The following is a 14,461-nucleotide window of genomic DNA, read 5'->3' on the forward strand; positions in this document are numbered from 1 at the left end:
GTGTGGTGTCACATGTGGCGATAAATTGTGCAATCATCATACAAAATATTGGGCGAATTAATATAGAGATAAAAAGTTTCAGTGAAATTTTATAGTTTGATTATATCATGTTATGTTTTAGAAGGGTGATATTTATTAAATGTAAAAATTTAAATGTGATTTAATAATTAGATAAAAAATTATAGTATTTTTGAATTTTTATTCTGATATAACACGTGATCAGATCTCCTCTTGAGACTAAACTTGTTTTATTGATTCATAAATACATCTGATAGCCCATCCATGTCAATTTTTTGGGGTAAATTTTCATTTGGTTATACCAGACCCACACTAACCGTTCAGAATCACAAACTAATGTGTAAACAATAATATTTTAATATATTAATTGGAGTTTATTTTTTAGATTACAATTTAGATAAATAAATGTATTTTGACTCATAAAATATATCTCAAAGAAAAATTTTATAAAATTATATTTTTGTATAAAACAGTTGATTGGTTAATACAATTATATCTAACCGGTCAACATGTTAAGGTAAAAAAAATAAAGTTTGACTATATTACATTTTTAAAATACGACATAATTAAACTATTTAATTAATACAAACATTGAGCAATTTCTTAATTTCTTCGACATGAAGATAAAAAACCATACACTATTTCTTGGGAGCACTTGCTCGTTATTCTCATATAGTTTATATGATGATGATTTGTTTATAGTATGATAATTAACCACTACTTCTCTCAAAGATGAAATTATATATCTCAAGCTCAAGCTGAGTTTGGAGGTCAGATCACAAATTAAACAAAATTAATCAGGGCATCAGAGGCATCATGCTGTTTAATTGCTGATGTTAAGAAGGAAGAAGAGCTGGAAAAAGAAGAGCCAATGAAGCAAGAAGAGTTGGTGGAAGAAGTAGTTGATGCGTCTTCGCTAGCTGCTGGTATAGGACCTTCAAAAGAGCCCAGGAAGAAGGAAGAAGAGCTTGTTAAGTTTTACAGGTCCTGTAATCCTCAAATGAGCACATATTATTATGCATGCTACAAGTATGGATGAAAATCTAAGAATAATATGTGCTCATTTGAAGGTCATCAAAATAATTCAAAAATCATAATTTTTTTTTTAAAAAAAGAAAAAGTTCAAAAATTTTAAAATCTCCTATTGAAGCGCCTCCCCAAAACACCACCTTGGACCTCAAAAGACAGGACAGGGTGTCTTGAACAATTTTTCTAACCATTTTTCTCTCTATTTTCAAGAAGTCTTCGATGCACGTGGCTAAATGTCTCTTGGACAAAGTCATTGTAGGTCTAAGGCCCAGGCCAGATTTGGTTTTGTTCAGGACCTAGAATTTCATTGATATTGCTTGTGGCCTTATTTCAATGGCCTAGGCCTAGTCTATTAAGAAAATGGATGGGAGTAGAAGAGCGTGCTGTAAAATATAAAGTTATAAACCACTCCTTCCACTTTGAGCTAATTGAAAAATCAAAGAAATGATAGAGAAGCACAAAATAATCCCATTACAGAGAGGCCTATTTTGTGCCCCTTTTCATAAACAAATCCCAGCTCCAATAGCCCATATGCAACAGACACTATAAACCATCAGGCCTTCTCAGCTTCTCGTATGATTTTCTTGAAACCTGCCAATAGAATACTGTTGTCAGCAACAGGAAAGAAGCAAGCAATATTCAGATGCAAAAACAATTACTGCATACATTTGAGCATACCTTATTGGAGGATGGTGAATAGTGAGGAGAGCCTGTAAGATGAGCTTGAGCTGGAGAATTTGGAACAGATTTTGCTGGCGGGGAAGCATAAAGTATTGGCCTAATAAATGGTGAGAAAGCATATGTTGGTATTGGTGAAAGCAGTATGGGAGATACTGGACTTTGATGATAGGGAGAAACCGGTGATGCCGTTCCTGATCCAGGTGATCTTCGCGGAGGAATCATATTGATTGTAATCCTTTTCAAGAACATAAAGGCAAAGTGGTTAGTGATTTTTAAGAGTAGCTGATAAAGTTTAAGTTGAGTGAATATATATCTAGAAAGGAAAGTAGACATTACTTGTTATGAACGTCTACATACTCATCAGTTTCATCCAATATTTCTTCCTGCAAAATTATACAAGTAAATGTAGAGATACTCAAGATGTTAACCAGAAACTGTAACATATGCAGCTAAAACTTTACTGTTATCCACCAAAGTTCTGCGGTCAAACTGATTATTTTCTGAAAGTTATTAGAATTTTACACTGATTTGAAGTTTCTGAATGTTGTATTCATATCTGAGTGTCCTGATGCGAATCCGAGTAAATGTCTAAGAAAAAGATAATTTATTCATCACCTGAATCAGTTCTTCCATAACATCTTCCAAGGTTATAACACCAATGACTTCCTCATCTGAAGCTGAAAGCAATTCCAATTCTTCATGTGAAAGATTTCCATGTTGGTGTTCTTGATTCTGCAATTTTGGGTGCAAATTGTCTCTTAGATTCCTGAAATCGATCTGTTTCGGACTCTCAATGTCAGTGCCACTGGAATACACGGATGGTGAGTTCACAGGAATGATGAATTGATCTTTCTGACCAAGTTGGTAGCTTCCTGAAACTACAACCATAAACTTAGAAAGATAGTTTTTTGCTTCAAGTTCATAGAAAATATGTGAAAGGCCATGTAATTCTACCCCTTTTCCCCAACATGGTAGGCTTGTAGTTTGCTTTTTGTGCAGTCTCGTTAGCATCATTCTTACTCTTAACAACAACAGCCATATGGCTATGACCTTTCTGAAATTGATTCATTATATCATAAAGAGGCAAAAGATCAGGAACCCTGCCACAGATTTTGAGGGACAGAGTTAAATTTTGTACAGATTGTGGCATACAAAACATATATAAAAGCTGCCAAAGTACAGCCAGGAAACTATATACCTTGGAATCCTCCTTATAGTTAGATCTCTTATCGGTGTTTCATCTTCAGGTCGGCACCTGATTAAATTTTTCACCTGTGCACATATTTTAGCCAACTGTTTAGCATGTTCCTTTAAACCCAAAATAGCAATTGCAGCTTCCATCTTCTTACCAAGATCAGACCGATAATATTTGTTGGATTCCCTGTGTAAATCGGTACACGGCTATGGCCTTTCCTTATTATCAACCCCATTGTTTTCCTAAGGAGAAAAATGAATCATGGATCGGATAATATGTAAATATCAGAAGTAAATTTTACGGCGATACAAGGCGTGCGTGCATACTCGTCAAGTTTACAATTAATATCCAACGAAAATGTTTCTGATATGGGTGTCATAGCATCTTTTGCAGTTTTCTGAGTGAGATCCAAGGCTCCAGTAATGATAGTGGTCTCATCATGCGTCAGCTCTCCACCTTTCCCTGCCTAACAGTTCAAGATTTCGATCACTTTGAGCCCCTGAAATGTCACCACCATAGTTTTTTTTTTTTTTTTGCCTTGTGAAGTTTGATTCTTTTAGATACACTGACCTCATTTCCATGCATGTCCACCAAAGTCTTCAACTCTGCGCGTCGCAGAAGGGCAGAATGCTTTTCTCCAAGGATCCAATCCAGGAGCTGTCACAAGGAATTTTGATCAGAAATCTTTAATAACATGTTCTACCAAAAAAAAGAAGAAAAAAGCTGAGAAACACCTAGCTCTTACCTTACTGATAGGATAAGCTAGAGGAAAGAGAACTATAACAATAAACCTAACGACGATAGACAGTTTCGCACCAATGCTCAGGCCATACCTAGAACAAACTGCTTGAGGGATAATCTGCAGAACAACATGACTTGTTATTGTAGGAAACTGTGGTTGATTCATGTATGCAAGTTCCTCATGATAAAACGTATGATTTTACCTCACCAAAGGTAAGTATGAGGGTTACTGATATTAGTATAGCACCCCAAGCAGGAAGAAGCGCGTCAAGGAAGATAGGCAGGGCCTTAATTCAATGCATAAATCAGAATTAATCACATCTAATTGAGATTTTGCAAGATTTGTTATATTTCAAGGCAATACATATACCTCCATAGCCAAAGCATTTCCTATGAGGAGAGTACATAGCAGTAAATGCTGATTTTTCACAATAGGCAGAATCTTCTCTGCCATGATCGATAAATAACATGTAATTAAAAAACTCTCAGTTAGATGTTTAAGTAGTGAAAGAAAATACAGCATGGTGAGAAAATATTGATATGAACCTGCATTCTTTCGTTCTTGGGGCTGACCAGCCTTGATCAGAACCTCAAGATCAACAACACTAAGAGACATAAGTCCTAATGTAAGACCAGACATTAGGCCAGCAAAAGACACTAGAGCCATGCATATGACTAGATATGTCCAAAACATGGGCTCACAACATGGCACATCATTTGCTGCCATTTTTCTCTATGATATCAAGTGATGACTGGAAAAGATATAGACAGAACGGTTGTTATATAAAACAATGGAAAGAGACTATCTATTCAGATGAAGAAAGAGTTGGTTCTGAAAAGGGATCGGGTAGGGCAAAACAAGACACCGACTTTCGTGTCATGAAGCTTGGAAAGGGCAAGATACCAACTGCCAAATATTAAATTATTATTAATCTGCCATGCATTACCTTACAGTCTTAACATTATGACCTGCTGATCCAAAAAGCAGTTAACTTAATCCCACAAATATATTTTAAATCTTGAGAAAGATGGAGTCTCCATTAGTGTAGAAATATTTTGATAGCAATTGAAGATATAGTTATTGATCAATACACACACACACACACACACACACACACACACACACAAGCTAGCTCATTGGACTCGTGCATTCTTTTCTTGTTGGAAAATAAAATTCTGAAACTTACTTGTTCCAAGATAATATCTACTTGTATTCTTCTTTCGTAGCGTAGTGTTCTTGAAATTCTTGTTCCTTTATCATCGTGATATTAATTAAACATAATTTTATTTTGCTAGGAAGTTTCGACGAAGTTTCCTAGTAGTGATTGACGAAATCCCACTTAGATTCGATGATTTCATGAAAATTTTGCTTTCAGTGCTGAACAAAAAAGCAGAACTAGACAACAGACTATACAAACACACGACTCTTACTCCTTATTGGCCTTTTCTTACTGTATTTTCATATTTTTGGCCGCCCATGAAGTGGTAAACAGTGGGTCTGATTAAAAATAATTAATTCATTACTCAACTTATGAGAACAAAATCTGCCCAGTCATAAACACCCTCATTTGATTTTGGTATTTCACATATAAACTAGTTCATTTATGAAAAATTATGTTTTTCCATGCCCTTTTCTAATGATTTGCTAACTGAATTTGCAAATGATCCAACTAGATTCATGGTCGTTAATTCTTAGTTAGATTGTTCACTTCTATGATTTTTTACTTTTCCTTCTCCTGAGTTACTGTTTTAATTTGAACTCCCTGGGTTTTTTATTTCCTAGTTATCCTCTAAATGACTAGTTTTCATCAATAATATTGTTTTAATTACCATAAAGAAAATATAATGATAAATGTAAAAAATAATTAAATCCTTAAAACATAAATTAACAGTTTAAGAAACCAATGATTTTCTAGATAGTATTTAGTAGAAATTAAAAACAAAGACAATAGGGTTATCTTTATTCTTATTATCTCCATTTTTTCTGTTTCGAGATAATAAACCAATAATATTTTTTAAAAAGAGAGAAATATATTCACATTTCTATATCAAAATCATTTAAAAACGTAAAAAAAAACATCAATTAACATGGAGTCGTTAATTTAGGTCAATGATATTGACATGCATCTCCTTCAAAGCAAAGGGAGTAACTTCTTCTGTACGTAGTGGAAGACAAGTACCCAACTTATTCGAATAAATAATACACTTGTGGTAGAAACATAATTACGAAAGGGATATATAATGCCAAACCAACTAAAGCATGATAACACATAGACAATGAACTTAATTAAGAAGGTAGCTGAGGATAAACATGATTTAATAAAGCAGGTGTAGATCGATGAATGAGATCAGCCTAGTTTTTATCATTGAATATTACCAGCTGCTAGCATATACATGCTTTAACTGGAATACTGGCATATACTTTAGCTAAGGTTAGGTAAGGATTCTTACTAATACCTAAATACCTGTTTCTAATTGCTGTATTAATATATTCATTAAGCAAACCAACTTGGTTTGCTTGCAAACTGCAGGACTGACAGTGCTTTTCACATCCTTCTTGCTCTTCACAACGACAGCCACATGTGGCTGTGACGTTTTCGGAACTGATTTGGTATACTGTACAGTGGGAAATCTTCGCTCTGCACCCTATTTCAATGGTGAAAATGTCATTCATGTCATTGAAGCATAGCTGAAACATGATGAAGAACGATTATCTATGAGCTGAAATTTCCATCTAGTCAAGGAGGACTAGGGTTTAGATGGCAAAAAACCTGTCAACTATCATAAAAGCATTCCATACTCAGGAATTTTCCTGATAGACATGCATTTCGTTGGGGTTTCATCCTCAGGGTTTATGGGTGTATTGTGCATACTAAAAATAAAATATTTAAATATTTGAATTACCTTCGGATAAGATGATTGCTATTAGAAAGTATTTCTTCACAATCTGTCCACAAAGTGACGGGTGTTCATATTAAAAAGTTAAAGATGAGTATAAATCACAGGGGGCTTGAATTTAGAGTCACTTGGGGAATGGTCCAAGGTTTTTTTTTTTAATAAAAAAAATTAAAAATAAATAAAATATATTTGTTAATTATACTTAATGAAATGAAAATTATTTCCACTTAAAAAAAATCCCAATTACGAAATAAAAAAGATATCGTTTATACTTAATTTTGTTAAAATTCCTCATTCATCTTCAGTCCGTTAAGGTATAAATAGCAGTTGCTTGCAAGTAATAAATATCAAAACAATATTCACAGAAGGTGATGCTTGAGGCATAAGGAATAAAAACTATGTTAATGATACAGCTTGAATAGTTTTATTTAATAATACCAATAAAGTAAATGGCTAGAATTTTTTTTAATAACAAAAGTTCACACAATTAACATATACTAGTATATTTAACCGCGCTCTGTGACGGATTAAAAATAATTTTTTTAAATATAAAAAATATATAAAAGGTATATAAAATATATTAAATGTCTTGGGTCTAGCGGTTAAATAAAAAAAAATATATTATTTATGCAGATTTTTTCAATGTATTTAGTAATTCAAAAAATATAACAAATAAAAAAGTTTATGTATATATGTAATCAAAAAAACTAAGAATTATGTGTATTTTTGGTGACAACAACATCCAATACTATCCAACCCAACCCAACCCAACCTCAAATGAAATTTTTTTTTATTATCACCCAACTTTCATACAATATAAAAAAAATATATCAATTTTTTTTTATCGTATGAAAAATATTAAATAAGATAAAACAAAAAAAATCTAAAAAGATAAAAAATAAAATTAAAATATCTAGGTTCGGCTAAAATTCAGAACCAATAACCTTGAGTTCTGGTGAGCAGCATGACCCAATGCTCTTGGATAATACTTCAAAATTATTTTAATATTTCTTTATAAAAAAAGATAACAACTCAATCGAAACATTTATTAATCTTTCTTATAAATTCTCTACTTGAAAAAAAGATAAATATCAAACTACTCAATTGAAAACATTTATTAAACTTTTTCTTAATGTATAGCGAAATTTAAATTAAAGTTGAGTGATCAATTTGGACATCCTTTAAACGCTAGGGAGAGGTTTTGTAATGTAGTAGAAAAGAAAATGTGTGGACTAATTTGCAAATTCAGTGACAAGATTTCCCGCTTCTTCTTCCACTGAACAGGAAGGAAAAAAAAACAGTAAGAGAAAAAACGGGATCGAAATCAAGCACGACAACAACAATGGAAGACGTAGATAGATTATTCGAATGTTTCAAATGCGGCATTTCTCCTCCTCGTAAGTTCCAAAGGAAAAAAGAAAAAAAGCCCAATTTTTTTAGTTAAATTTTTCAATTTTATTCGAATTTAATTTTTTAATTTGATTTCTTTTTTTAGATTTAGAAAAGAAGATTTACAGTTATAATGATGTTGCAGAATCTGCTGTGAGAGAGAGAAAGAGAAGTAAAGGAAAAATCAAGAATCGAGGGATTTCAATAAATGAAGCATCTCCTGGTTCAGCTGAGCAACCAAAGAAGAAAGTACATAATTTTTTAATTGCTTTTTGTTTTTTCTACTTTTTCAGAGATGGGTTTTGCTTTTTTTGATTGGAAACTCATGTTTTGATGTTTATTGTGAGAGATTGATAAAGTTATTGACTTTGTATTGTTATTGGTTTTTTTCTTTTCCTAGTTTTATAGTAATGGGTTTTGCTTTTTTTAGTCAGAAATTCATGTTTCGATGCTCGTTGTAATGTAGAGATTAATAGAGTTAATGAATTTGTATTATTATTGTTTTTTTTTTTTTTGTGATAGATCTTGCATTTAAATAAAATAAAAAAAAATATATGTTTTGATGCTGATTGTAATGCAGAGATTGGTAAAGTTATTTACTTTGGATTATTATTGGTATTTTTATTCTTACTCTTTTAGTGATAGGTTTATTTCTTATTGGAAATTTATGTTATGATGTTCATTGTAATGTAAAAATTGATGAAGATATTAACTTGGTGTTTTATCGATCTAGATTGCATCAAATGCAGTTGAAGGAAAGAATGTTAGTCAAGGAAAGCAGATCTCTCCGGTTGTGTTTTATGGGTCTCCACATGGAGTGCCACCAAAAAGACCCATTAGCTTATTGAGACTTTTGCGTGAAATTCGCATTGATCTCGCGGAACAACAAAAATCACATTTGAGGTTGTAGTTCATTTTTTTCTTTATTTCTTTTTCTTTATGGTGTGAAGTGATTGTGTTGCTTGTTTGGTTAGTAAGGAAGTATGGGCAACATTTCCTAGGCAGAATGAAGCGATGAATTTTGCAAAAGAGCATGCAGATGTACGCGTTTTTAGCTATCAAGATCACCATAATGGACAACGAAGGTTTCTTGTTTCTACATACAGAGAGTTTTGGAGAAGGTTCTCTCTCTTGTCTTTCCTTTTTGCAATGATGTTTAGAATCAATACAAATATTTCAGGTACTTTTTCTGATAGGTGTCTGGTTTTTTGCCCCATCGTTTTCAATTTCAGGTACAAAAACATGGATGCTAAATTTCGCCACCATTATGAAGTGATTCAGGAGGTAAGAAACTTCCCCTTGTTTTCCATTTCATAAAAGAAGACACTAGGATGATTGCACAGGAATCCCATTCATCATAAAATGTAAACAGTGATTGTTGAAAAATCGTGGTTGGCTTTACATTGATAAATTTCTATAAATTGCGCCTACAATTTCACGTTGTTTTCTATTTACTGTTTCATTTCAAGGCAATTGCATTGATGTAATTTGGTTGCCGCAAATGATGGTCATTTGTGTGCCATTATTGTAATTTATGCCAGTTCTATGCTATTGCTGTTTCAGGGTTTACCATGCCACCTTTATTTTGATCTGGAGTTCAGTAGGAGAGACAATGCAGAAAGAAATGGAGATGAAATGGTCGATCTCTTGATATCAGTCACCCTAGAAGCATTATTTGAAAAGTATTCTATTCAAGGGAACCAGGATTGGATAGTAGAGCTCGACTCTTCTACTGCAGGTATGGTGTTCTGGAGATGCATGATATTCATAACCTATCCTATATTACATAATGTCAAAGCATATTTATATGCTAAAGAACACTTAGTAAACCACTTTGTGAAATTTGTCTTGCATAATTAAGTGTCACTCAGTATATGAATTTCTCATCCATTTGCTATGCTTTGCTTTATTTGGTTCAAGAAGAAAAGTTATTATCACTTATAATTGTACTCATGCAGAAAAGTTCTCTCGCCATTTGATCATCCGCATCCCGAAGACTGCTTTTAAAGACAACACACATGCAGGTGCATTTGTTTCAGAGGTAAACCTTATGGAATGAGCACTTATTTCTGCTTACAGAAAATGAAGCTGAGAATGTGTTCTGTATTATATATATTTCATACTAGGTTGACTAATGCAGGAAATTTACTTTGGGTATTGGAGTTTAATTTTTCATATTTTCTTATAGAAATACCAATTGTTATCGCTGTGTTCACATATTATCAGATATGCTCTCGGATTCTTAGTACAAGAGGGAGAGATGAAGGATTTGAAAATATGTTTATAAGAAAACATTCATCCTCTGCTGAACCTCCAAGCCAACTTTTTATAGATGCTGCTGTATATTCTAGAAACCGCTGCTTTCGCTTAGCTCTTTCATCAAAAGCAGGGAAGAATTCTGTCCTGCTGCCTACTGAGCGCTTCAAGTGTAAGGACATGGTATGCCATTTGCCTTGAAAGTTAATACAGGAATTCTTCAGAAGCCCTGGAAACTATGCTCGGCACATTGTCCTTAGGTTTTGTTGGTAACTTGACTACCATACAAAGGGGGTGGTAAATTCTATATTTTACAATTGTTATTGCCTCTGTTTATCATTTATCTGAATCATGTTGTAATAATGCACATAAGTGCCATATTGATCACCTAGAAGTCTTCAATCAACTCTGATGGATTTTTCCCCTTCAAGAGAATGCTGACCAGCTATTTTTCTGTTATTAGCAACAAGTTAATTAGTGATTTTGTGATGATCCAAATTCCCCAGACATTCAGCGCACAATAATATGCTGGTTTGTTGATTAACAGTGTGAAGAAGACATGTTCATGTCATCCTTGATCTGCAGCATGGATGTTGATTGCAATAAACTTCTTGTCTGCAAAATGGACATGGAATGTATGAAGACCCTGCAATTTGATACGGAGGTAAGTTTGAACCCTGTGTTAGTTCTAATGATGGGCAGCCCCCTTCATTTTGTTATGTTTTGCAATACCCTCAAAGTGCTTTAACTGTCATGTACTCCAGTAGTTTCTGCTGCTTCTCTTAAGATTGAAGTTTAGTTATTGTTGGTACTTTCAGAAGCAGCATGCTTCTAATGTACTAATTTTGTTTATCAATAATTTTTTCTAATGTAGGTAAACAATGATTACAGAAGACACTGCACCCCAAAAGAATTTCCATTGAATGGTGTGCCAAGCGATACTGGAAACTCACCATTCCCAGCCTTGGACAAATTCATAGAATCTATTGCCTCAATCGGAAATATATCAGGTGGTACCATTTTCAAGATTTATTTTCTGCAGCCATTGATTTCCCATTTTGGATAGTAAGGGTAAAAAATATGAAAAGTCACCTGTTTTCTAATAATTTCATCACTTGAAACAGCAGGACCTGTTAAAACTGCTCTATTTGATTTTTCCTTTTTTTATGGTAGATATCCTTCTGTGGTTTCTTCTTGATTTCATCTCCTGCTGAATTTTCCTTTACAACTAAGTAACTTCAGCTTAATCTAAAGAAATTAATGGGAAGTTGGGACTCGGGCTCATTCCAGCAGCCCTTCAATTTTATTTTATTTTTTTTATCACTGGGATTCATCACATAACCTTCAGCTTTAGCATAAATTAATTTGTCATTCTTTTCCCTATTTTTGCTTCATAATTCTCTTATAAAATGTTTTAGGTATCGACTGCTTTTCTTTTTATTTTCTTTGTTTCTTTATTGACAATTTTCTGCTGTTTAGGAAAAATACGAAGCTGGTATTGGTTCTCGGAGTATGGACTGATGGTCTACAGCATGTCCAGAAATAGATACTGTGAACGAATTGGTAGAGAGCATAAAAGCAATCATGGTAACTCTTACTTTATATTATTTTATTTTTCTTTTAGCTGCAAGTAAAATATATTTGTGCTCTATGCATGAAATCTATACCCTTTATAAACTCTTAAGTTATGCGACTGCACATGGCAAAATTACTAAGATATTTTGAAGTTCATCAAACTTTTTCTGCTGCTTCAAAGACTTGGTTGCCATTGTTTTGGAATTTCAACTACTTCCTTTAAATAAAAGAAAGAGGCTTATATGCTTCAATGCCTTTTTTTATTCAGTTATGTATGTTGTTGACTTGAGAAGGGCGGATTATTATCAGAAATGCCATGATCCAGATTGCCAAGGTGCAGTACAGTTTTTTCTGTAGTTTTGATAATTGTTGTGCCCTTTTTATGCATGGGTAATCACTTTTTGAACTGTTATTATCGATGGTACAGGTTACCGATCCCCTTTACGTCCCATCCCTTGGAATGTGATCCCTGATCCTCCATATTCTTATGATTCAGTGCAAATGGTGGATCAAATAGGGTCAACAAATGATTATCTTAAACTTCAACACGTTAGCAACGAATGTGAAGATTTTCTGCTTTGTGATAACAAACATGACCCAGATAGCTGTTCTAAAGATTCTTGGTGGCTTGAAGCCATAAAAGTTGCAGATGATATTGAAAATAAGCAGAAGACATCGGTTAGTGTACTGCTCTAGTCACATTTCAGGAGTCTTACTGCTTAATCTTATCTCATAGCATTTCCCATGTCAAGAGTTGTTATATCATCATTCCCTCTCATCCCCTGCTCCCTTCGGCTTTTTCTCTCATTTGTTACTTTGTTGAAGCAGATTCTGATTTTCTTAGTCAAATGCCCAAAGCATTACTTTCCTGTTCCGTTGATTATTGTATCATGTCCAGATGGAACCAGAGTTATGTTGGGGATCAGGGATATGCCTCCAGAGAAGTAGGTTCTCTATGGCAGGCATGTCGCAGAGAAGTTCTCTCAAAATTGACGAAGTAGCTCCATTGTCTCTGATACTGACTTGGTGAATGGCAAAATTACACATTTTACTCATCAATAGCGATAACATCCAAACTGGAAATGTCTCGCCTGCTTAGAAACAAATATAGCTGCCAGAATTGAAGTTTCAAGTTTATTTCAACAGTCCGAGTTCTGCAAATTTGAATGAATGCAGTTTTTAAAAACATGATATTTATTGAACCTGATTATTCTTTTATATTCTGGAACCAGGATAGCATTGACGAGGAAGATGACAATTGGTGGACGGCTGTGGAAGAAACTGCATCCCAATCTGAACTTATTCACTTCAGTTAATAAATGGGTGTTGACAGATGGTTGATAAACGCCCCTCCAGCTCAAACTGATGGCTGATGTGAATAATGTCCAACAGGGAAAGCACTGCCAACTGCGCCCGCGCCCTGAGCTAGTTGTGTAGCATCTTATTATGAAGAAGTAGCACTGATGAATTCGGATGGGTCGCCTTGCTGTTCAAGTTCCAAGCAAACCATGTCCAGCTTATGCATCATTCATCTTAACATTGCTGTACATAGATAGTCATTCTTGCTTTTGCAAGTCTCTATATATATCTGATTAGGCGCAAGCAATCTGGATGTCTACGTTGTGTTAGAAGTTGCTGTAGTATCCCCTATTAGAAATCAGAGCTCTTAACAGATCTAAGAGGTTGTTTTTCAACTGATATCGTGTAAATATAACTATAATCAGCTTATTACACGATTTGCAGTGTACTGTATACGTTTATGGTTGCAGTAATTGTAGTTACCCCTTGTATAACGGTTAGGCAATAATGGAAGTTACTTGATATCCAAGAGTATAATGTACCATTTCTTTATTAATGTACCATCTCTTTATATTTTAAGTTAATGAAGATCAACTGGAGGAACCCAAGTAGAGCCACCAACTAAAACTGTTGTCCATGCATGACTGTGTCATGTCAGACCAGCTGCCCACTTTACCTCTAGAATCAATTTCTCAGCATGCAGCAGTCACTCAATCTCGTGAACTGCTCCCAACAGAGCACACCAGGAATGCTTGATGCTGCAATCTTTAATCCTAGGAAAGCACTTCTGTGGGTCAAATGGAACGATCAAAGCGAGGACATTATCATGGCTTCCATGACCTTGTGGGGTGGAAACTATAAGTTCCTTGAAAATTCTAAGCATTTGCTCATGGTTGTTTCATCTGCCTAATTCCATTGAAGACTGGATGGCAAGAGTTTCAGTACTTCGTAAGCACAGTCACCAGGTTTGTATTAAGCACAATCCATTGCATGTTTTATGTTTATAAAAATAAGGAAGAAAGTTTGGGGCTTGTACAAGTTGAAACTTCTTGCAACCTTACCAGAGCAATTTTACCAGAATTATGACGCCCCTCTGATACATCTTTCCTCTTGAAACAAAACCATAAATGCTGAAAAAACATTTACTAGCAAGAAGTTTATGTTCATCGCTTTTTTCTTCATACAAGTTACGCAACAAAAGTTCTATCATTTTATTTTACTTTCTGAACCAAGGACAAAAATAGAACAAACCACTTCACATGAAAAAACACTTGCACCAAAAAAAAAAGAAAAAAAAGAAGAGGAGACTAATAAACCAATAGGTAAAAACACACTTCTGACCGATACATTTCAAGATGTATCATTTATTTGGTGATAATA

At 34.0% G+C, this 14,461-nt stretch overlaps 2 protein-coding genes across 4 annotated transcripts; one reads left to right on the forward strand and one right to left on the reverse strand.

Annotated features, from left to right (window-relative positions):
- Nucleotides 1-1,465: 1,465 nt before the first annotated feature.
- Nucleotides 1,466-4,817, reverse strand: LOC133671057 (DUF21 domain-containing protein At5g52790). 3 transcript variants are annotated; one of them, XM_062091676.1, is made up of 13 exons: nt 4,211-4,817; nt 4,035-4,111; nt 3,868-3,951; nt 3,669-3,782; nt 3,494-3,580; nt 3,250-3,389; nt 3,078-3,165; nt 2,927-3,000; nt 2,683-2,828; nt 2,344-2,600; nt 2,065-2,111; nt 1,726-1,963; nt 1,466-1,638 (listed from the first exon to the last, which is right to left on the reverse strand). In XM_062091676.1, exons 1-13 carry the CDS (start codon nt 4,389-4,391, stop codon nt 1,591-1,593), a joined length of 1,581 nt encoding a protein of 526 aa, XP_061947660.1. In that variant the 5' UTR covers nt 4,392-4,817; the 3' UTR covers nt 1,466-1,590. The 3 variants fall into 3 exon arrangements, with proteins under 3 accessions (XP_061947660.1, XP_061947659.1, XP_061947661.1); XM_062091675.1 differs by having other exon boundaries at nt 2,344-2,606; nt 4,211-4,815; XM_062091677.1 differs by lacking the exon at nt 3,868-3,951 and having other exon boundaries at nt 2,344-2,606; nt 4,211-4,815.
- A 2,980-nt stretch (nt 4,818-7,797) lies between these two features.
- On the forward strand, nt 7,798-13,610 carry LOC133670966 (uncharacterized). Its single transcript, XM_062091570.1, has 14 exons — nt 7,798-7,959; nt 8,097-8,200; nt 8,685-8,854; nt 8,926-9,072; nt 9,184-9,235; nt 9,515-9,689; nt 9,910-9,992; nt 10,178-10,390; nt 10,755-10,871; nt 11,082-11,217; nt 11,687-11,794; nt 12,051-12,116; nt 12,210-12,460; nt 13,015-13,610. The coding sequence occupies exons 1-14, from the start codon at nt 7,905-7,907 to the stop codon at nt 13,096-13,098; spliced, it is 1,761 nt and encodes a 586-aa protein (XP_061947554.1). The 5' UTR covers nt 7,798-7,904; the 3' UTR covers nt 13,099-13,610.
- The last annotated feature ends 851 nt before the right edge of the window (nt 13,611-14,461 follow it).

Source organism: Populus nigra, chromosome 13, assembly GCF_951802175.1.
Source record: "Populus nigra chromosome 13, ddPopNigr1.1, whole genome shotgun sequence".
Lineage (NCBI taxonomy): Eukaryota > Viridiplantae > Streptophyta > Magnoliopsida > Malpighiales > Salicaceae > Populus > Populus nigra.